Below are 23,714 nucleotides of genomic sequence, written 5' to 3'. Positions count from 1 at the left end.
AAAAATAAATAATAATTTACTGAGCACAAAAATACTGATAGCCTGGTACTTAAATTTCTCAATATTTTTCCTCAGGAACTCCTCTGCAGGCAAGTGATATTGTGATGAAAAAACATCCTTAATGCAGGAACATGATTTCAAAATAGGATAGCTACTTATGCAGTTGTCAGTGCATCAGACCTGGTCAGAATTTGTTTGGCAACAAAATGTGTCAGGTTATCCAAGAGCACAGCTACAAACTCTTTTAAGTGATGTCATCCATTATGGTAGGAGCACACACATGAGATATTGGGTGCACATATGCAGTGCAGTTCCTCAGTCTACCTGTATTATGTAATTGCAAGAGAAATAATAACAGCTTCCTCATATGTTTTCCTACTTTTCTCTTCCTTTGTCATTAATGAAACTGTGCCTAACATTTACCTGGTCTGGATTATGCATCAATGGACAATTATCACACTGATCACCAACTCCATCACCATCTGTATCGCTCTGGTCTGTGTTATAGACGTAAGGACAATTATCTCGTTCATTAAAAATGTCTAGAAGGAAAGAAGAAAAAAAGACTGAAGAAATCAAAATGATATGTCATTCAGCACAGACGATCATAGACTGTAAGAGTCACCAGTAAAGAAGCAGCACTCCTAAGGTGTTCATAGGCTGATTGATATATCATGAAGCAGTGGCTAGTATTAGAAAAAAAATAATAATGCAGTATCAATCCCACTTTTCTTGCTATGATAGACACTTCTATATGTACTTTCCTAAGAGATTTTCCTAAAGTAAGGGTTGATTAAGTCTTGTGTTTCTACTCTTTCTGCACAGATACTACATTTCTTTAAAAAAATAGATGAAGAGGTGGGGTATTTTTAAATAATTTGATTTGTACTTTCTTCACAAATGCTATATGGAATGGCATAGAATGCACAGATATATCATGGTGGAATGTCTGAATTGTTTTGTATAGAAATAACTGTATTAATGTTCAGCTGCCTCAGCAGTAAATGGTTTTACCAGAACATATGTCATTTATTCTACAGCATGCCAAATTTTAAACAGAAATTGCTCCCCCTCTCAGGAAAGTTCATTATGCAATGGACAGCCTCCTTCAAAAAATATAATATGTAGAAAAGAAACAATCAATACATGTTAGCATAGCTGTCTGGAAAGGACAAAAGGACCCTTTCCTACATCATACGGTCCCTGGATATTTGTGCAATTTTTAAGCCAATACATTTTATTTTTTTCCAAACATATATGCAGACTCCCATGAGTACTACTAAGAACCTGATGATTTGAAGGACAAAAGGACTCAAAACATTTAGAAGTTTAATTCAGATAAGCATCCTGAAGTTTCTACATTTACTGAAGGAAATCCAAAATCAGATTTCTTCAACTAATAATACTTCTGGATTCACATAAATTTGAAATACTACAGAAGTAAGATTTTTGAGAGACATGTAACTGATTTTTCCCTCCTCATTCAGATCAAATCTGGGTCATATAGACATGTACAAGTAGATAAAATAAGCACCTTTAATAAAATTGTAAGACAAAAAAAAATGTGTATTTGGGTTATTATGGGCATTGCAGTACTTTCATTAAAAAAAAAAAAAAAAAAGCACATTAATTTACTGCAGATATTGTCTTAATTACATGGATGTTCTGATGTTCTTTTCCCTCCCTAAACTTTAAAAAGGAGAAAAAAAGTCAACAAAATTGTTACATTAGACACTGATTACTTTGGAACACAGAGGAATGAAAGAATTTTTTCTAAGATTACACTAACAAAAGATCTGCTGTGATTTATTCTCCAACAGTATCCATTGTATTTACTTAGGGACATTATGGACAAGTTTACTACACAGGACAGATGGACCTCAGTCTTCTCTTTCTTCTGTTGCATTTTTGAGCAGATAAACTTGATTTTATTCCATGTATAAAAGCAGGTATTCCATCTTACTGGCCATAACTCATAGTGTAATTAAACCACAGCACCTAATACTCAAGACTGAAAACATACCGTCTCCATCAATATCCACAGCACACGAGTCACCCTCCCCATTATTATCTGTGTCAATCTGAGCAGGGTTGTGCACATAGGGGCAATTATCACAGCGGTCACCAACTTCATCCTTGTCATAATCAAACTGACGAGGGTTGAACAAAAGAGGGCAATTGTCCTAGTGAGAAGAAATAGAGATTTAAGAATATAAATCACAACTTGAGCTGAGGTCATGAGACCATACTATGAAGTGGTCACTCTTCCTATTCATCTTGGATAGAGGCCAAAATCAAGACATGAATACATTATTTTTCCAGTGGACAAACTGTGCCTAAACTAAAGATCTTGGTTGTAACAGCATTGCCTGGCTCACTGTGTATTTTACGTTTTTGTACAAGGTATGTAAAGCATATAGTATATCTCACTATGAGAGCAATAGACATTTTAAATTGGATCTGTACTCGGAAATATCAACAGAAGTGCAACCCACTGGTACCTGTGTTTTGTTAAAACCAGAATATGTTGTAAAATCTGTCCAATCTCAGCACATATTATTTTTTTTGGAACAAGCTGGAATCAATACTCTGATTTCTTTGGAACAAACTAGTATCAGTATTCTCACTTTTAAATCAAATATTTTCATTTTTCATTTTAAACAAGGACTGACTTTTTATGGGTTGTGTTATATTGCACATGATAATAAAGCACAAAAGATTTTAAAAATCAAAATTAATATGAAATACTCTCATTGACCCAACATATTTTTGCCCAAAACTGTTCCCTTTACTGGAACTTTTAGAAATTCATCTAATTCAATCCCTAGTCTGAAAGACTGTCAAAATAAAATTTCTTACACTTTATGCATCCCCAAATTACACAGGGACTTTTGTACAGGCATGAGAAAATACTCTGTGTGGAAAGCAAAGAACCACCAAACCAAATCAAAGCAGTGGGAGTGAGGGGCAGATCAGCTTTGTGGAATCTGAAGGGCATAATTTGAAAATATTTTTAAATTACTTTTCCTCTGCAAAAGCGAAAAAACATTCTTTACTAGGAAATCATTTTTAGCTTCACATTTTAGATTCCTCACATATACATTTTAAAGACATGATATAGGGGCAAGTTAAAATTTTATACTGTACATAAAACTGAACAACTAGCTACAATTTTTCCATATATATGTAGTAAGCCATATTATGTTATCAAGTGATTCTTTGACTTTTTAAATATGCCATAAAGAAGCTTCATGAATACATTTCTAACTCAGTTTTAACCAACTAAAGCTCTAGAGAATCTAGGCTCCCTGTGAAGGGAACAAAGAGGAACAGTAATCTTAAACTCATGCATCCTAAATATGTTCAGAAAAGGCAGAATGAATTCCACTCTTGATATATTTCTGACCTTTTGCTGATTGCAAAGGAATAACGTATTTAGACTAACTGCCTATCTTAAGTTCTTCCAGTTTATGAATCTCATTCTTGCAGGCAAATCTAAAAGAGCAAAGTATGAAACAGGCTAGTAACTTTCCTCCTGTCATTTCCCCTTGATGCTGTCTACATTTATAGTTACTATCACAATTTGCTTCTACCATACCTCAGATATAATGTCTATCAGATTTTAAAATACAATGGAACAATCATTCTCCCATTGCAAAATACAAAACTCAATCGAACTGTTTCCATGCACGCAACAGAACCCAGAACTGATATGGAGAACTTAGTTTAGCCCTGGACTCCCCAGGCTGTTTTGCCCTTCCCAGCGCTACTCTCATTTGATCCAACACAGCTTTACTCTGCAGCAGGCATCGTTCATGGAAAGCAATGCAGAGTAACTCAGCTGAAGTTTTGAACAATAAAGCTCTCATCTGTTGTAATGGTCTTCCTTAAAAAACAAATGTTTAGGTCAAATGTACTGGTAACAGAGAAATGCGTCTTACTTTGTCATCTTCAACACCGTCATTGTCATCATCCTCATCACAGGCATCTCCTTTGCCATCTTTATCAAAGTCCTCTTGGCCAGAGTTAGGCAAAAGGGGGCAGTTATCCTGGTGAAAAGCAAGAATTGAGGCGTTAGGTTTACATTACATGTCAGAATGACTTGCCTGGGTAGAAGAGCAGATATGTTACACTGGAGGCTATAAAACAAGAAAATCATCCACAAATACTTTTTAAAGAGTCTGTGTTTGTTTGTTGCCAAAGATAGTAGTTCATTTGCTGCTTTCATATTGTACAGTAAGTGAAATGCATCTGCAAATCATTCTATTTCTCAGCTTTTATTCTGGTAAAGGGATGTTTCCAGTAAATTTAAATGAAACTATATAGCAAAGAACAAACACACCACACGCACACACGCTTGCTTACATCAACTTCTTATAGACACCTCATGAAGTATGTTTGAAGATTACATATAAAATGTCCAAGTTTTGTTGCCAAAAACATATACAGCCAGGAGATATCTTCAGAAACAGTTGTTCATATGGAAAGTTACTGCAATGAGGTAGTAGTACACAGCAGTAAGGGGAACCCTGTATGCAAGGGTTTTGAAAAATGGGCCTTTACACTGTTCTGCTGCACCTTTGCTCTCTCACAGCTCTGAAAATGAAAGGTGAATCTTATCTCTTTATTATGTTAACAAAGCTTTGTAAAGAAGCTTAGATTAGACTGAAAAAGTAAAAAAAAGTTCAAAGCTTTAACATGTATTCCCTTTTAAAGAAAGTACTAAAATCAGTTGAAAAAATGGATTGCAATTCTACCACTCGCTAAGAATAAATACACCTACAAAAGAACACTTCTTTATTCTCACTTTTCCTCCCATGCCATATCTACCTCAGACCAAAACTGAATCTGCCAATGGACTGCAGAATTTTTTTATTTTTTTTTTAGCATCTACCCTAAAAAAATAATACTCCAGTAATATTCCCAGCCCCGTTTTTAACCTCAGCAGTTCTAATAGTATTGACATTTTAAGAAAGAGAGAACTAGAAAACTTGTGATAAGTATCAAAACCATAATGTAACTGCAAAATCTTTACAGCACATTTTTACAAAATACTTGTGAACAGCCTTTATTCTCCAATTCTGTATTGCCTACCAATGTTACAAAATAATTTTGTGGTTGTTTTTTTTTGTTGTTGTTGTTTTGTTTTTGTTTTTGTTTTTTGTTTTTTTTTACAATTAAAAAGAAATAGTCAAATCATTTTGTGTGTTTGCAACTGTATGTTTGTCTGTATTCTCTATAGATTTTAGTCCAATTTCATACAAACCCAGTAGCGAGGCAGCCGTTTCGTATAAGCTCCCTCAAGGGCAGCCAGTTCCCATAAGCTTTACAAAAAGTAAAGAATGAAGACAAGATAGATCTAACCAGTGTACTCAAACTTTTTATTAGGTATTAGAAAATAGACTTAGACATAGAGTCATAGAACAATTTAGGATGGAAAATAACTTTAAGATCATGAACTACAAACACTAACCTAGCACTGCCAAGTCTACCATTCAGCCACGTCCCTGAGCACCATCTACACGTCTTTTAAATATATCCATGGATGATGACTCAACCACTTCCCTGAGCAGCCAGTTCCAACACCGAAATTCCAGAAATCTTTCCTGATATCCAACTTAACACACACCCCCGGGGTTTGGTTTGCTTCTGGTATTGTTAAGGTGTTTTTCTTTCTTTCCTCTTAAATGAAATACTTGTGTCTGTTAGACCAACACATATCTTATAGAAAGTATGAATCAATCCTCGGAAACAGTTCTTTTTTTGAATGGGTACAGCATGTTAGGATTTTAGTGAAAACTAATCATTTGTCTTACATCTTGGGTCAACATGTTGCAGATCCTGATGATGGGAACTAAAAATGAATATATGAACTGCAACTGTTGAACTGCCTGGAACCACAATGAACACACATCAGATAGGGTGAAGAAATCGGTATCTGAGAGGCTCTGAAACTCTCTTGTGCTGATAAAGCCTAGATTCACAACTTCAAATGGATTACACCTGGGTAGCTTCTGATTCTCTCAAACTGCCTTATTTGAAGCTTTCCTAGCTTCTTGATCTGTATTCCTTTTTTTAACAACATAGAAACAGGTCCCAGGGAACATACCATGGGAAGCAATCACTGGTAAACCAATATACAACCACTTTTAGGCTCCCTGATGCTTACTTCCCTCCTTTGTGTAGTGATCTTTCATTATTCACTACGATGGCTCAGCCACAGCAGCAAGGGTGAACAGTCCCATGCCAGGTCTACAGCCAATGTGGCAGGCAGGTCATTCCATCTGGTAGAGGCGGTAAGAGCTGTGACTCCACATTCCGAAAGGTAAGAGAGGCTGCACTTCCCATCTTCTCCCACCAAGTGTTATAATGACAACTCTGTCTGATTACTCATATTCATCTCTGTTTCCCATTGCTAAAAATTTTCCCAGGCTCTGAATCCAGTTTCACAGTGTAACTCTTTAAAAGGAAAGGATAGTCCACAAAAGATTCAGAACTACAGACCTTACTTAACCATTATGGTCTGGTTACAGGCCTTACGGGTGAGATTTCCAACTCAGCTGCACCCAGAGATGCTGTTTAGTTCTAACTAGCTGTGCGCTCTACACATGCTTTAGGTAGCTCCTATTCAGTATGCTACCTCTGCCTTCAACATATGTCGAGCAGAAAGAAATCCAAAGCAGAGGGCTCTGGATTTCATTTTGAGAATCCTTACTGAATCTAGTGTTAAGTGAATACACATTCAATGGAATCTCCCAGAAAATAAGAATGCTACAAACATTCAAAGCTTAAATGAAAGCAAACACCAGCTTGATGTTGAAAAAAATTACTTCCAACTGTTTGCGAAAAAAAAAAAGGAGAGAAAATCTGGTTATGGTGTAACTTTTTATCAACAGTATTTTACCTACCTTCACACAGTGGTATGTAGCATTAGCAGCACAGACCAAGTTGTTATTTGGCCAGCCATCCAAATCAGAATCCTCACCACAAATGCGTCCATCACCAGCATAACCTGTCCTGCATTCACATTTGTACATAGGATCACTGAAATGGCCTAGATAGATGCACTCTGCAGACTTATGGCAGCTGTGTGTCTTGTCCTTGCATGGATTCTCAGGTTCACAGACCTGTAACAAATAAAGTATACTCACTGAAGCATGGCAATCATCACAGCCAGATGTGTGTGCCTTAACTTGGTCAAAAGCAGGCCAGTTATTTAGATGCCTAAAGACAGGAACTTTGTTTTAATTGTGGTTAGTAAGCCACATTGCTCTGTCAGTTCACATCTCTAGAAAATGTGTACAATGAAAACAATTAAAACAAGCCACAAGAAAAAATGTGTATTATTCAAAAGAAATTAAAGTGGTTAATGTTTTCAGGACTCTATCCGATTTCTTACATGTCATTAATGCCCAGAAATTTATTTCAATGGAAAGTAGACTGTACTCACCTGTATGCTTCAGTGTTCCCCCTGTCAGTATGCAAAGACTACCTTTATATTCTTAAAACAAAGACAGCCTAATGTATTTTCACATTCCCCTCAAGTAATCTTTTGTTACCTCTTTGTATCACTGTGCTTAATTTCTTTGACAGTATCTGAGAATCTTATGCTTTATGTTTAGACTTCACGTGTTGAACCAATCAGAGGTTGACTCAACAGCAACAGAGAAGGCATTCCAAGGCATCTGTTTTAATAATTTTGTCCTGTCTCTCAAACCGTAGGCTTCAATATCACTTTCACTTCCTTATATCCTTCCCCACTGACAGTTGTCAGCCCAACAGAATTTAAGGAGAACTTTAGACATATGTCTGATGATATCCACATTCAGCAATATACTTATATGGATAACTGTACTAATCCTTCAGTTCCCAATCCTCTGAGTTGGTATATACACCCAAAAGAAGTAATTGCAAACTAAGGGAATGCCTACTTCTTGCATTTTACATTCATTTGGTCCTAGGCAGATGCCTAGAGAAAATAAAAACCTTTAAAAGAAACCAATAAATTCATTTTTTTGTCATTCAAACCAAAAACCACCCTGGAGCAGCAGTTATCCATTTCAAGTTATCTTTGTTTTGCACCCAAGTTTATCATGTTTTCATCCACAGACACTTTCACTGAGAATTACTCACTTTGAGACATCAAATTCTCTTCAACATCACTTACTTGTTTCTCTGTTTTGGCAACTTCCAGTCCTACCCCATAGGGCTGACTTCCTTTATAGCGTGGAGGACATGGTAAGCAGTGGAAACCTGGGTTTGTGTTCACACAACGATGAACCTGATTCACCTTAAAGCAAACATCTGACACAGCTATACACTGTAGGAAAGGAAAGAAAGAAAGCAATTAGATGGCCACATAATTCCCAAATAATGAAAACTTCACAGTAATTTCCTGATGTTAATGAAAATGAAGTCAATACCTCATCAAGATCTTCACAGACTGTACCATTGCCAAGGAAACCTGCTGGACATGGCCCGCATGACCAAGACCCATCTGGGTAGCTGTTGCATTCTGCTCCAGGAAAGCAGGGATTTGATAAACACCCATCTGGAAAAGACACATAAAAGCATCTATTAAGTTATGAGCATGAATGGCACATAAGACCATTTAAAAAACAGCTATTCTCTGTTCATAAGCATAGGTCACATCTGATACAACCAAGTCTCAAAAAAACCTTCAAAATTAGGGTTATTAAGTGTATTTAACATTGATTAACTATTGTTTTAATATGAAACTATTACAGGTTGCTAAATCCAGTTGAATACCTTACAGTATTTTAGGCCCTGATTGAAAAGGGCATCCCTCTTCAGGAAGAGTCAGTATCAAGAAAATATATAAAATCCCAGTGATCTAATCAGCAACCAAAAAAAAAAGTTAAAAGTGCTTTCCTGTAACCAAGGTGTCATTAGCAGATTTCTGTAGTGTCAATTCCAATTTTTTTCCACTAAGGAAACAAAAGCAAAAACAACTACACAAACAGAATAATGAATGATTAAATACCAACCAATCGGGCAATCCTTCTTATTGCACATATCATGTTGTTTGGTATCTCCCACACACGGCTTTCCTCCGTACTGTGGCTCTGGACTGTTACAGAGGCGAGACCTCTCACGGATTCCTCCTCCACAGGTAACAGTACAAGCAGACCATGGAGACCAAGGACCCCACTGGCCATTCACTAAAATATGCAGGAAAGAAGGGAAAAGAAACGTACCGGGGACAACATTTCGTGCCAGTTACAACAATCATTTGCTCAGATCCCTGACAGTTTTTCATTACACACGCAGAGGAAGAAAGACGCTGGCAAAGCCTTCTACTGAGATAGCAGTATTTCAGAAACAAACAAGCAAATAAAAAATACCCAACTGCTTTATGGGCCTTTTTGGCCAATAATTCAAAATAACATGCAGTGCCCACTGGCTTGGTGTGTTTCCACTTAAGCTGACCAGAGCAAGTAGGGCAGCTTCAAAGCTCCCTGCTCAGATTCCATTTCATACAGACTGCAGCAGGTAACTACAGGATACAAAATTCTGCTGAGCCAGACCTGTGCTCAGACCTGTGGACTTTATGGTTAACAGTGTGTTCAGCATTTATATTTTGTTGAAGCTATTTCTTGTTTGTTAATCTATTCACCAATTTATCTTCAATGGCATTGCTTAACTCAGAATAAATGACTTATTTGAATGATTCTTCAGCATAATTTATATTGGTACAATCCCACCAATTCTGGTGTCATCATTCCTGATTTTTCATGAAATATAAACATCTGTGAACCAAACTGTTTGTTCTTAGTGCTGTAAAAAACAAAGGGGCAATAGTGTGTGTCCATAAATAAATCATCTTTGTCAATGTTGCTAACTTTGTGTGCACAAGCAGGTAAAAAAAATAGCTCTTTAAGTAATATTGGGTTAATATTAGCACGAAATTCAAGCTCATATCCCATAAGTAGAATGGAAAGCATGGAAAGAGGAGGGAGTGAAGAAATACATTCAAAGTGGAAAAAAGGAGGAAAAATCATATGAAAAGAAAGAAAAAGATAGGCATGAAAAGCAATCTCTAAAGAGGTTAGAACATGTAGATGAGGAACAAAGAATTGTAATATGAAATAAATCTGTTGCATACATATAAAAATGCATTTGAATGCATGCATTCAAAGAAACCTGGCTACTGGGTATTATATGTCTATTCCTAATATGTACAGTATGAGCTTCCTTTGAGATAGAAAACATTTATACTTTTTTTATGCATCAATAAATTAATAAACTATTAAAAGAACTCAAACTGTTACTGTTTAAAGCCAAATAATAACTTGGGAGGCTTATAAAACCTCAGACTGCATTGCTGTGTTCACTCTAAAAACATTGTGAGGCAGATTCGTAAAATGGTAACTACAGCCGTGGAGAACTGTTGTGAGTATCAAGACGTTAAACAGCAAGTCAGTGGCAAGTCTGTAACAGGAATCTCCACTTCTTGACTCCTGATTCCTCCAGAACCTCTGTGACCACTGCCTCCTGAAAATGATGCTAAAACTCAAAACTCAGAGCAAATAAAAGTTATTTCACCACTAAACTACATATTGTATTATCTGTCATAGAAATTCACTATAATCTAGAACTGTATTAAGAGAAGAATTCCAACTTCTTGAACAACACTATTGAGTCATCTTTGATTTAAGGCCACAGACTTACCTGGGCATGGAACCTTCTCACATTTCTCTGTTTCACGCCCATTACCCACACAGTTTTTCCCACCCATCTGAGGAATAGGGGAATTGCAGAGGCGGATGCGGGTGATATTTCCTACTCCACAGGTAACTGAACAGGAAGACCAGGGTGACCAGTGACTCCAGCCACCATCTTGACGTACTGCCAGAGAAAAGATCAAAATTCAAGGATATAGCCCACCTGCAGCAGTAATACAAACTCACTTGTAAACTTAACCTCCTAACAAGCCCCTTACCACATCTGATGCTCCTGTCTCTTTCCTACCACTGTCACTTACAAAGTCCAGTATTTCAGATTGGTCATTCGTGTACAGCTTTCTTAAGAGTCCCAATGACCAGCCAGTATAGCATTAAAGAGAATGCTAAACAGTTTACTTAAAAATAAACTTGTTCTAATGGAACAAATATTTAAAATGCATATTTGAACAATTAGCTGCTTCAGAAACAGCCTCAGGTACTCCAGTAGCTTGGATAAACTACAGTTCTGGGGAAAGAGTATGATCCTTTTAATACTGAATTCCTAAACACTGCAAAGATACTTGAATGGGCCAATAATCGTGAATGAATAGCAGATCAAACCTAGGACTCCAGCTATTGCAAATATGAACCGAGTGCTATCTCCACTTCAAAAAAGAGACTCCAGTTTATAATGTGTAAGAAAAGATGATGTACTATCTTTTTAATTAATAGAGTGCCCAGAATGCACATAGATACTACATTGATAGTAAAAGAAGGAATATTTGAAAGGGGAGAGATAAAGAATCTAACGATAGCTACTTTAATTATGCATATGAGTGTTCATATGCCAACTGTGAATAAGTGTTCACAGAAAATCCAAGCTAAGCTTATTTTTCCTTAGAGAAGTCAAAAGAAGCTTTAAAAAAAAGAGAGAAATTTTATTACTTACTGCGATGGTCACATTTCTTGAAGCTACACATCCTTGTTTGGATGTGTGGGCCTGTACAAGCACTCCTGGTGACATCACACGATCTTCCTCGCATCTGAGTCCCAGAGCCACAGGTAACTGAGCACTTTGTCCAGTCTGACCAGGGTGACCAGCCTTCCTCACTGTCATCAGCTGGCAAGCAAAAGATACAAAAAAGTACTTAGCATGAAATGTTGCTTCTATTACCTTACTGGGAAGATTTTCACTTCCCTTTCACTGTATAATATATGCCTTCTCCTTTAGATCTCTCTTTCTAATTTGAGCTACCATTGAAGTTAGGGAAATGTGGTTTAGGAAAATGAGTGGTTAGCCCAGATTAGATCCTGAACCTCCCTGTGTGCGGTGCGCTTGCACAAGGCACTGACCCCTGAAGGAAGAAGGAAATCTTACCTCTAGAATGCACTGAGACACTCAATTCCCATATACCTTTGAGCATATATGTCAGTATGATGACACATGGCCCCACCTCTGAACACAACATTACCATGAACATTATCAAGAGCACATTGCAAGAATGTGCTCTGTGCTCTGAACAGGTAAAAATACTGAGTTTATTCCAATGCATTTTTATTTAGAACATCTAAGCAACTGAAGTAGAGCTGTTTCCTTCTGTAATAGATCTGATCCGTACAGAGTGAAGAGTACTTAACTCACACTGAAGTCCTTAGCAAAAGACTTAGTAAAGATATAGTAAGTAAAGAAGACTTAGTAAAATTACTAGAACTATCACTCCAAAGCCTAGGCCACAGCCTGCAATTCTGTCTTAAATTAACATGCCATCCTGTTCAAAGCAGGCAAAAAGATGTCCTAACTTATGCTAGTCTGTTTTAATTAGGCAGAATGGAATAGGAACTACAGTGTATACTGTTGCAAACAACTAAGAAGCAGAATGTCTAGCCTTTGAAAATATGACTGGGGAGGGGTATGCATCTTACCTTTAGCATCCAACTTAGCTATGCAAGTTACCAGCTTACTTCTAAGCAACCAATTTAATTAATGAAGAAAGCACAACTCCTCCAGAAGGTAACTTTGAGCTGCAAAGTTATTTCATGTGATCCTTTCACACAAATATTTATTTTTTTTAATTTATTCTTACTTGTTTTACTTCTTGTTTTGATCTCTCCAACCAGTACTAGTGGCTTTGAAAACCACTCTTTCTTTTTCTTTGGCTAAATACTTACAGTTTGAGCAGACCGGACAGCATTCACCTTCAATAAAAGATGGATCAGCACATGAGACTGCTGGGCAGGTTATTTGATGGCATACAATTTTGGAATCCTACAGGCGAAGAAAACAACATACTGACTTACATTCACATAGAGAAGCAAATAAAGTTGTTGTTTTTTTTTCTTCTGGAGAAGGTTTTGTGTATAGAAATTCTTTGATTTGTTCTAAATGCCACAAACATTGGGACTTTTTTTCTTTAAAAAGTTTCATAAGTCTAGGTCAAGCTCTCTGTAAATGTGACTAGACCTGGACAGTCGAGATGGATTAAACCTGCTGTTTGTTTCTGCAGAACAGAATATCTCCAAAACCATACCTGGCAGGTGCACTTCGTGCAACTATCTACAATCCAGCTTTCATTATCTGCAAAGACACGGCCATCCTGCCAGCAAACAGACTGGTTCTTGAGTGTTTTGTTAGGCCCAATCAATTCCCACATAATTTGGTTCTCTTCAGACTAGAAGGTGAAGCAAATGAAAAAGTTAGTGCATTTTCAAGCAAATAATTTTAAACAAGGCAAAACTGAGAATCACTACTGGATTTAAATTTTCCAGTAAAAAATCTACACTTTTACATATGTACATGAAGATGATGACCTCGTGTACTGCAATACTGTGTATTAATTCTTCACTAATAGCACAACTACACTCATCCAGTACCAAGGGAAAGCGGTTCTTAGGAGTTTTTCTTCCTTTACGTGGGAAGATTTTACTCTTGAGACATACAGAATATTAATAAACTTCCTTCAGAAAAGATCAATTTATAATGAAAAAGATTTGAACACTTCAGTAAAACATTACCAGCCCACTTACTACATATATCTCATATACTTACAGGTTTTGTACCTTGTGCATACTTGCTGATGCATTCAGAAATGTATAAGCATGGTAACATTGCTTTAACGGTATACAGGTAAAGTATAGTTTGCTAGCTTTCAATTTCCAAACTTGCAGTATCTTTTAAAGGTTTGATTTCTTCTGTGTGTGAGTGCATGTGCATGTGTTCTTTTAAACCCAGTCAGTGAAAACCAAGCCTTCATTAAAGAGCCATACTCAAGAACTACCTTACCAGTCACTTTGAAAATGTGGGTCATAGAAACCTCTATTAGCCTTGTCATCTATCAACCAAAGCACCACGGGGAAGAGAAAGGAAAGAGCCCCAAACAACAGACCTCTTCCAGTTCTTCAGCCTTGGAGGTACTTACCACTTTTTGGAGGTTATCAGCTAAGTTATTCACCACAATGCGCAGGCCAGTGAGCTCAGTGAACATTGTTCCCAGCTCTTCACAGGAGCGGTCACAGAACTCAGCCTTCTTCTCTGGTTTTTCACCTACATACTCGGTTGTGACAGCAGGGCTTAAGTGAAGTATTTCAGTGCTCTCGTTGATGGTGTTCACTTCAGCTGGTAGCAAGAGAGGGAAAAAGAAGAGTTGTATATAACAAGTTCTTCCACAGATTACAGATTCCTGCTGAAATCACAGATTGGCACCCATGGGTAGAGTTTAAACACAGCTCTTTTGGAACAGCTTCATGTTATATTATACCCTGAATAAGAGAAGGGTGGGATGTCAGCTGGTTCCAATAATAGTCTTTCCCTTTTCAAAATTAAGAGCCAGGCTCTGTCTCACACAGTGCTCACTTTAAAACACTGTGGGCACTGCACCACATTTATTTATGAAGAAATCAAAAAGGACATAGTAACAGAAAATCAAACCTATTTCATCCACTCAGAGCCATGAAAGATTTCTTTTTTTTTTTTTTTCATGACCTATTGTATTTTCTCAATGATGGAAAAAGACACAAGAAAAGACTCCTCACAGAAGCTCGTTGGCATTGTTCTGCCCACATATCCCATGTTTACTTGAACCAATATGCAATATATAACCAACCTCTGGGGTGCTCTATGTTGCACTGCCTGGTGTCAAACTCAGAGGAGCTGTTATATTGTCAGTTTAATTCTGAACTGAAATGGAGATGAACCTAAGATCAGGTTGATTTGTCACTCCAGCCATTCCTCCATCAGGCAAACCTTAATTAAAACGGAACTTCTCATGCATTAGAGAGGGAGAACTGAACATGTTCTAATATCAGACTTTAAAAGACCTCCCTGTCTATAGCAAACTCTTGAAAATGAATGTAACAGAAAGCATCAGCAGTAATTAAAAAATAAAAGAAATAAAACACTCATAACTAAATAAAACAATCTGTCTTCTATTAAGCATTTAAATCTTCACCAGGTAAATATTCTATGGCTTCCATGTATAGGCCTTCCGTCAGGACTCAACAGCATGTTCAACTTTACTATCAGTTATATAGAAATCCATACTGTCCCATCATTCACTAAAGATTCGTTTACCAGATAAAGAAATGCTGTAATAACTCGAGGTTACCAAACAAAAGAGAGAAGTAAAGGATATAGCAATTTAAAAAGAAGAAATTAGCAGAGGATTGTGAGTTGTAAAACATATCCTTCTGAACACCCCAATACCATTCACTGTCGACAAGCCACGGAAGGTGGCAATGCTAAAAAAAAAAGTTATGGCTTGATTTCATGCTTGATCGTATATGAACTGCTAGATGTAAATGCACAGGCAATGAAAATGGGAGCAGCATTATTCTCTATTCATTTAGAAGCCAAAAAAAAAAAAAAAGAAAAGAACAAAGAACCAACCCAAAAGATGACATTAAATAATTGCTTCTCAACTGTATTTAAGATGTTTGGTTTGATGTGATTTTCTATTACTAGCTATGGAGTATCTGTTGCTAGCCACTGTCTACAATAAATTATTTGCAGTGTTCCAGCATTTATATAATTGTCTATCTTCACTTACAGGATGGAAGAAAACCGATATACCACATAACGGATCAGACTTCTCTGTGTCATAACTGTTTACTTCAACTGCTTTTTGATTCCCTGGAAAGAATGCAATTTTCCTACCACACTGAAACACCAGGTTTCTCAGATTCCCCCATAGCACTTCTCAGGTCATTAATTTCATATTTTTCAAGCCAACATGGAGTGTGCCTTGACCGGAACATTCTAAGGACATTAATAAAGCTGCAATCTCAGCAGGAAACATAAACCAAAACTATGTTAGAAGAGCTAAATCCACACTTCCTACTGGTACTTGGCAGCGACTGAAAGAAGATGCCTGGGGATCACTGCAAAATCAGTTCTCTGCTGCTGGCTTCCTGCTAATTTCCTAAGGAGCACATGATTATCTTAAAATGAGAAACCAGAACAGCAGAATGTGCATCCCTTCACATATGCAAATCTCATTCTGTTGATCTAGCTGGAGAAAGGATTTTACTGATGTGTCTATTTAGGCATGTTTTTGTCATCTCTCCTACTCAGCACTGTGTGTAAGAACTGCTTAAAATATTTGCAGCCACCATACTACAGAGATACTTTCCTACCCTCAATTCAACTGCAGTCTCAAGCTACCCTTTCATTATATCTCACCTTCTCATACTGCAGTAAGATACATAAGGGAAACACAGTCCTGGTTCTGAAAAAAGCAGCAGGATTTTTGTGCCCTCATTGCTGAGGGCAATTCACTGATAATGTCTGCCATGTGGGATACTCTCATTGGCATCTTAGCACCTGTACCTCAGCTCAATAGGTGGGTGAGGAAAATGGGAAAATATTTATATATTCTGTGCTCAGTAGCATATCACCCATGGCTTTTCATCTGTGGTAATTAAGCTGGATAGGCAATGTCAGAAAATCTCGGTCATGCATGTAAGAAACTTCTCAAGTCATTCTGATGGCCTCGAACCACAGCATGCCATTAGAGCTCTTCTGCCATTAGACAAGTAATTTCCATCTTGCAGTGTTCTCTTGGTATTGTAAAATAAAAGTAAAAATACTGTGTGTGAAATTATTTGCTAAGTATTTCTCAGGAAGGATAAAACCAATACCTGTATAATTTATCAGACCTGAGAATTTGGAAGGTCACAAACATGATAAAATATGCATTAAAAAATGCTGCTGGATATGGTGGCTAAGGTAGGTACATAACAGTATGCAAAACTCAGTTATCCCTTTAGGCTCCCATTGGCTTTCTCTTTATAGTAGAAATACTGTACTAAAATATTCCATTTTTACTTGGTGATATTTCAAAACATTTGGTCCAACTATTTTCCTTTTTGGTAATCAACCAATAGTAATATAAATGATTTGAAGACACCCTCTTTCATTTGTTTTGCTGGTTAAATATATTTACACCTAGGGAGCCCAGCATCTTGAATAATGACACAGTTCTGCCTCTGACCGCTGAATATGCCTTCTGCATTCTACCTCAGTTACTAGGAATATTGCTTCCCCTGGCAAATGAAGCAGGGTAGCTGAACTGAATCCTTCCTGAAACCATCTCTTATTTAGATTACAGTTGGACCTAAATAAATATTCTATTCTCCCACAACAGATCAGATCTCAAGCATTTTCTTCCACCAACAAGGCTGAAAACCCATAATCAGTAGTTCTGTGCAGTTTGTAGTTTCTGAGTACAGAAAACAGTGTGGCTGGGATAGATGATAACCAACAAATGAGGGCTTGTTTTCTTACTTGTGCCATCCAAGGCCACTTCCATTGTAGCCCACAAGACACATTTCTAACACATCATCACACTTGTGCCTGAGGTCCCACAGCAAGGCGCCTGAGGTCCCACAGAAAGGCACAGCTCTGGAATGTACGGAATAACCAAACAATATGTTTTATCAAGATTTAAAAAACAACTAGCAAGCTCAGGTAATTTTTGAACACATACATACATATATACATGCATATTTATACATCTTAGAGACTTCTCATTGCAAAATCTCAGAACTCTGTCTCCCTTTGAAGAAGTTAAGACCTGCTACTGCTTAACTTTCAGGGCATGTACAAGCAAGGAAAAAAGTAGAGCATAGTCTCCTTAACTGACTTGCTCAGTGTCGTATGTCTTGGCAAAATGACAGAAATAATGGCATTTCAGATAATAAGAGTTTCAAATAAAATCCCAAAGTCCTGACTGCCTTGTGCAAACACCGTGTTCTTATGGAATCAATTGTCTTTGAGTCTTGACTGAGCTCCTGCCAGTTACAAATGCTGGAAAGTAAAATAGCACCTCCCATGAGTTCTACTGCAAAACCTTAGTGCATACTTGACAAATTTTCATTACTCTGTCATGAGGAATCCAATCTACTCCCACGCACAGAGGGCTCCCCTCCTGGTGAGGTCAGCACGTACAGGACTAACAAGAATACATGGCAGCCTGTCACACACATGCCTTCCATAGTTTCTTATTTTGCTTTTGTTGTTTTGGTTAACACCCTTCTGGGATTCAAACCCAAAGCCTATTTCATTTGAGAAACTCATTGTTGAATAACTCAGTGTCTTAAAAACGGATGCTTGAGACTTGCTCATGGACCCATTGAGAATCAGGAGCAGAATTCAGAAAATGTTCTTAGTCTTGTGCTCAAGGCATCAGAGAGGTATCTATCTTCTCATGGAAGAAGATAGATACTTTCATACATATGCATTTTTCCTTCTATTTCTATTTTTTTTTCTTTACAGCTTTTCTCCCAACTTCAAAACAGAGACTCAGAGTTATAAACCAATGCAGAATGAACTAAAGATGTAGGCTGGAGAGAAGGAAGATAACTAACAAGCATGTTCCTTTCACCACCAAAAAGCAACTTGCTTTCTTTTTCATCATCAAATAAGAATTAAATAAGAATCCTCTAAAATTTCAAAGAGATCTGTTGTACAGTTTTAATATAATAAGTCAGTATTGGCGATTCTCATTTTCAAAGTCAACTGAATATAAATGGGGAAAAAAAAAAGCCTTACTTGACTGGCTCCTCTGGCATCCTTTTTTACGTAGAACATCCTCTACTGAAGTATCAAAGATTAACTGAATATTTTGCAAAAGACCCTGTAGTAATAATAAAGAAAATTAAAAAAAAAAAATAAAATCAGATCGACTTGGGATTAACCAATAACTAATCTGTCTCAACCATTTGCTACTGACTGATGTAGCTGACTGGTTAATATGAAAATAAAACAATCTACAAGGCATTAAAAAAAATATTGATGGTTCTTTTATATATAATTTCAATACTTTAAGCAACAAAATTAGCCATTTTCTGAAATAGGTCATAATAAAACAGTAATAAGTTGTAGTTCTATGATGCATTGGCCATGAGGTCAAAGCCAGCTTTGAAAGCTCCTGTCCCGTCACACCTCCGTCCTTAGACAGCCATTCCGATGCACTCTCTTCAATTGTGCTTACACTACCCTGAGACGACACTATAAAAATAGACCAGTATATTTCATTTAATCTATTTTTAAACTAATTCCTTTCTTTTTTGAGACTATTTGTTATTTCAGTGGTCCACTGAACTGTACAGTTCCAGAACTAGTTCCATCAGCACAACTTAGTCATGGAGGCAGGAATGGAGAGGCTGTGAGCAACAATTTCTGACCCTCCTGCCAAAACTACTCAACACATGGAACCACTCTCCAGCATGTCATGCTCTGACTGACTACTAGATGGCATAATAGGATGGGAAAATAAAGGGCTTTACAAATTTTTGAAGCCACAAGTTCAAGTTTGATTTCAACTGTAAGTGAAAAGAAGCTATCCTTACAGTACATGGACCAAATCACATCATTTTATGGACAGGAAGTCATTTTCATTTCATAGGAAATTGTAATTGCTTTGTTTTAAAACAAAAGAGAAGCAAAATGCTTTCCGCAAGAAAGAAAAAAACAAATCTTTAACAGGACTAATCAAAACATTTTGTTCTGATTTTTTTTTTAATTGAAATGAAAGGTTACTTATTCAAATTGGCAAATCAAGATATTCTGTTAGGGTATGGTCCAACACCACACCTTTCAACTCCATTAAAAATTCTTTTCTTCCTCTATCTTTTTCAAATAAAATTGAACAAATATCAACAGGTTCTATGAACTGAACAGAAATACTTCAACTAAAAAATAGGTCTTCAAGCTATTTCCAAAGAGTTCTGCAAAATCAACAAAAAAAAAAAAAAAAGTGACATTCAGAAGTCTTACATTTGGAAAACAAAGAGGATTTGTGTGCTCATCTCCTGGCCTTAGACTTTATCAGTCCTTTTCAATAACTCCCAAATTCATGCAATATGGATCCACCAATGCAGTTACGTAACTGCAATTGCAGTTACGATACCTCACCAGAGACCTCCAGGTTACCTACCCTGAAGTGATTCTCCCGAATGGACCCTTTTGCCACATACATTTTGCTGTTCTCTGCTTTCAGCTGTTCATAGAAAGGCTCCTCCAGAATGAAGCTGTCAATAAGGTCACAGCCAACATAGAGGTTGTAGTTCTCCCCTGTTATTTGCACAGTGAGGTTCTTCCACTGCGAGTCAGCAAGGTCCACGTCTTCCAGGGAAATCACGTTCTGGAAGCCATCCACCCAATAGATGAGGTCCAGGGTGTTGGCTCGGCCATTGGAAATTATCTCAAACTGCCTCTCACTGATGCCAGGACCCTCTAAGGCAAGGATGGTGCCTCTAGATTGCCTGTCCTGTCTCAGGGTGGCTGAAAGGATAAAGCCCTCATTTTGCCGTATGAGTTTGACAATCTTTTTTAGCTTCTCTGGTTTAAATGGAGGTATATGGTCAAACCGAATGAAACGGTATGCTGGGATAGTGGGATCTGGACCCCGAAACAATTTTGCTCCAACTGTCTTTCGGTTTATGTTACTGATTTGAAGTAAATCAAAGGTATTCTCCTCTTCCTTGTCACCATCTGAAAAAGTGTGTGACAATGTTACTACAAAAAGTGTCTTAAGAAACAATTCTGCACACTATACTTAGTAACTGCAATTACAGGATGCACATGAAGAACAGCAGAGCAAATTTGGTACTCTCCTACCTCCACAAACATAGTTGCTTTACTACTCTGCAGGTGAATAGTATTTTCTATCTGTCAGTTTCATTTACATGACACCTCTCTTCTTTTATGTCTGTAGGTATCAGTATTCCATCATATAACTAAACATATGACTATACAATTTATATCACTATATAATACACAATTGTACATAATGTTCATGAACTGTATGTTCATGTATGTGTCTATGCATAGATGCATGTAATGATGTAATCAGTAGATATTTTTACATATATGAATGGATAAGGAAGCTGAGCCAATTTCTATATTTTGACTATGAGCTAACAAAAATCAAATGATGAGAAGTCATGTGGCCATGTGACAACAGGAAGCAAGAGATGTGCATTTTAAAGTTTCAGGACAAGAAATCAGATGTAAATGATGGCCTGGCGCTGTGCCAAATTACATTCTAGTTATACTTGGTCTGTAGAGGTTTATTTCTTTAATTCCATCTTTTTAAAAAGTTCATCCCAAGTGATTCTGTTTATTGCACAATACATTTATACTGCAGAGAAGAGTATAATAACAATTACTTCTGAGATTATATACATTTCAATCAATGATTTCTAAAGAGAAAATTTAAAGTATTTATTAGGAAATCTTCATTTAGCACTAACTAGATACATCTAAAAAAAAAAAAAAAGCCTCAGTAACTACAATTCCAGACACTTAAAAGTCATATATGTTTACTGTGCCTAATGTATGTCAGATAGGACTATTTCTACACCAAGTTTTAGCTTTGTGAGTTAACTATATCTCGCTAAGAACTTACCCTGAGCATCTGAGGAAACCCACAGGGTTATCAAGACAGCAAGCCACAACAGCCCACTCCTCTGCACCATAACTCCTATGAATAAACCAAAAAGAAGTATTAGGGAAATAACCTTTATCAAGTACAAATATTTTAATTTGCCTTAGGAACGTAAGCAGAATTGTCATTATATACCCCAACTACACATAGGAAATCAAATTCCTATCTTTTTTGATTATTGTTGTGCTTATTCATTACTGATGCCAGAAGGAAAGTGGCATCAGTTGAAAGGAGAAGAACTCTTGACAGTAAGGCTCCTTTTCATGTAAATGACCCTACCAGAAAATAAATAAATAAAAGAAAAGAAAAACAAGAAAAAGAAGAAAGCCACACAGAAACTACATTTTTTTCTGCACAATCTTTTTATCAGGTGGCATAGGGACCACATGATACTGTTTGATATACAGCATATTAGTAGCTGCAACTTTACGTTGGATCACAAGGCTGAAATTTCTCATTCAGATGAAAACCCTTGCAGGACAATGGGACCTCACTAAACGCTAGTTTTAATCACTAGGGATAGTTTTCATTCAGTGCCTTTTCCAGTGTCTTCACACAAACGCCTCTCCCCTTCTCACACACATATCATTTACCCATTCCTACCACCCTCTGTACGCAATCATAGCTGGAGAAAGTGACTTCCAACGCGATGCTATTTTCGCCCCGCGGCGCTGTACGGCGCAAAGCCATGTAACTGCATCTCCACACGCGTGTGCTCTCACTCGCTTGGACAGGCAGACACTCACTTCGCACACACCTCCGGCTCCAACACTCCCAGCGCTCCACACGTTTTTGGAAGCACTCGGGGATACCACCTTTAGCTGTCAGCGATTTCTTTTTTTTTTTTTTTCCCGCAGCTCCTCTGATTTCTCGCGTCTGTTGATACGGACGGGGCTGCGCTCACCGGGGATGCGCGTTACCTGCAGCACCCCGCACACCCAGCACCTCCCCGTGGGGCAATGCCCAGAACAAATACCCCTGTCCCTGTCCCAGGTCGGGTCGCCTCATCCCCAACCTCCAGGCTCCGTAGCCCAGGGCGAAGCCCACCGGAGCAGCCCCCCGGGGGTGCACCTCGGAGGGGCACGGCTCCCAGCGCCTCACCTGGCATGGGGGGGAGCCGCCGGGGCGAGGAGGCTCTGCCTGCTCCGGGGGCGACGCGGGCGGAGCGGGGTGCGGAGCGGGGCGCGCAGCGGAGCGGATCGCGGTTCCCAGCCGCCGTCGCACGTCCCTCCGCGGCCCCGCGCCCCGCGCCGCCGCCTTTATGGGCTGCGGGCCGGGCCCCGCTGTCAATCAGCGGCGCCGGGGCGCGCCCCCGGCTCGCTGCTCGGCGGCGGTGACACGGCCCCCCCTCGCCCCATATCCGCCCCCCGCCGCCCCCTCCCCGCCGGGCAGCCCGCTCTCGCCTACCTGCGAGGCGGCGGCGAGCCCGGCCCCCTGCCCCGCACCGCCCCGCGACCGCCCTGCGGAGGGGCGGTGCGGGAGGCGGGACGGGCCCCCCGGGGCGACAGGGGAGAGGGAGAGGCGGAGGGGCCGCTGCGGAGCCCCCGGGAGCCGCCGTCGGGCCCCGAGAGCGGCCGGGAGCCCCGTCCCCTCGGGCGGCGGGCGGGGAGAGCGACTGCGGACCCTCCGGCCCGGCCCGGCCCGGCCGGCGCTCCCCGGCACCTCAGTGGCTCAGGGCTCGGCTAAGCCGTCCCCAGCACCGAATCCTCTCGTTTTCATCCCATTTTTTTAAATATTTTTACGTTACGGCGGCAGCACAAAGGCTGCCTTGGGCGCTGTCCCCCTGCCTGTCAGGCAATGGTTTCTCAAGTGAGCCCAAGCACCCCGGCCCCTCTTGGCTCCCTGTGGAGCACTGGTCCCTGCTGACCCCAAGGAATTGGGGCTGTCTTCATGTTTCTTATGGAGGGAGCCATCCCTCAGGCTAACGTGAGCACATGAGAAATCTCACTCAGGTGTTGCGCCCAGTGTGGAAAACTGGAAAGTGCCTCCACAACAAGGTCTCACACACCAGCAGGTCACCCTGCTGAGGAGCAGCCATCGTGCTGCAGGCATCAGTGGAGCAGGAGAAGGAATCCCTGCAGTGTGT

General features: G+C 39.0%; 1 protein-coding gene across 1 annotated transcript in view; it reads right to left on the bottom strand.

Moving 5' to 3' along the window:
- THBS2 (thrombospondin 2) overlaps nucleotides 1-21,659 on the bottom strand; it is a gene marked incomplete at both ends in the record, with an annotated part of 28,776 nt that extends 7,117 nt beyond the window's left edge. Inside the window, 15 exons of the mRNA XM_084285057.1 lie at nucleotides 424-542; nucleotides 2,024-2,183; nucleotides 3,942-4,049; nucleotides 6,909-7,127; nucleotides 8,168-8,320; nucleotides 8,424-8,551; nucleotides 9,009-9,182; nucleotides 10,693-10,869; nucleotides 11,635-11,805; nucleotides 12,855-12,951; nucleotides 13,214-13,354; nucleotides 14,102-14,298; nucleotides 18,730-18,814; nucleotides 20,117-20,673; nucleotides 21,590-21,659. Of these exons, the coding sequence (XP_084141183.1) occupies nucleotides 424-542; nucleotides 2,024-2,183; nucleotides 3,942-4,049; nucleotides 6,909-7,127; nucleotides 8,168-8,320; nucleotides 8,424-8,551; nucleotides 9,009-9,182; nucleotides 10,693-10,869; nucleotides 11,635-11,805; nucleotides 12,855-12,951; nucleotides 13,214-13,354; nucleotides 14,102-14,298; nucleotides 18,730-18,814; nucleotides 20,117-20,673; nucleotides 21,590-21,659 (2,556 nt within the window). The remainder of the gene's footprint in view (nucleotides 1-423; nucleotides 543-2,023; nucleotides 2,184-3,941; nucleotides 4,050-6,908; nucleotides 7,128-8,167; nucleotides 8,321-8,423; nucleotides 8,552-9,008; nucleotides 9,183-10,692; nucleotides 10,870-11,634; nucleotides 11,806-12,854; nucleotides 12,952-13,213; nucleotides 13,355-14,101; nucleotides 14,299-18,729; nucleotides 18,815-20,116; nucleotides 20,674-21,589) is intronic.
- Nucleotides 21,660-23,714: the final 2,055 nt, after the last annotated feature.

This window comes from Netta rufina (genome assembly GCF_964035555.1).
Source record: "Netta rufina genome assembly, chromosome: 3".
Taxonomy (NCBI): Eukaryota; Metazoa; Chordata; class Aves; order Anseriformes; family Anatidae; genus Netta; species Netta rufina.
This window is presented reverse-complemented; position numbering and strand designations above follow the sequence as displayed.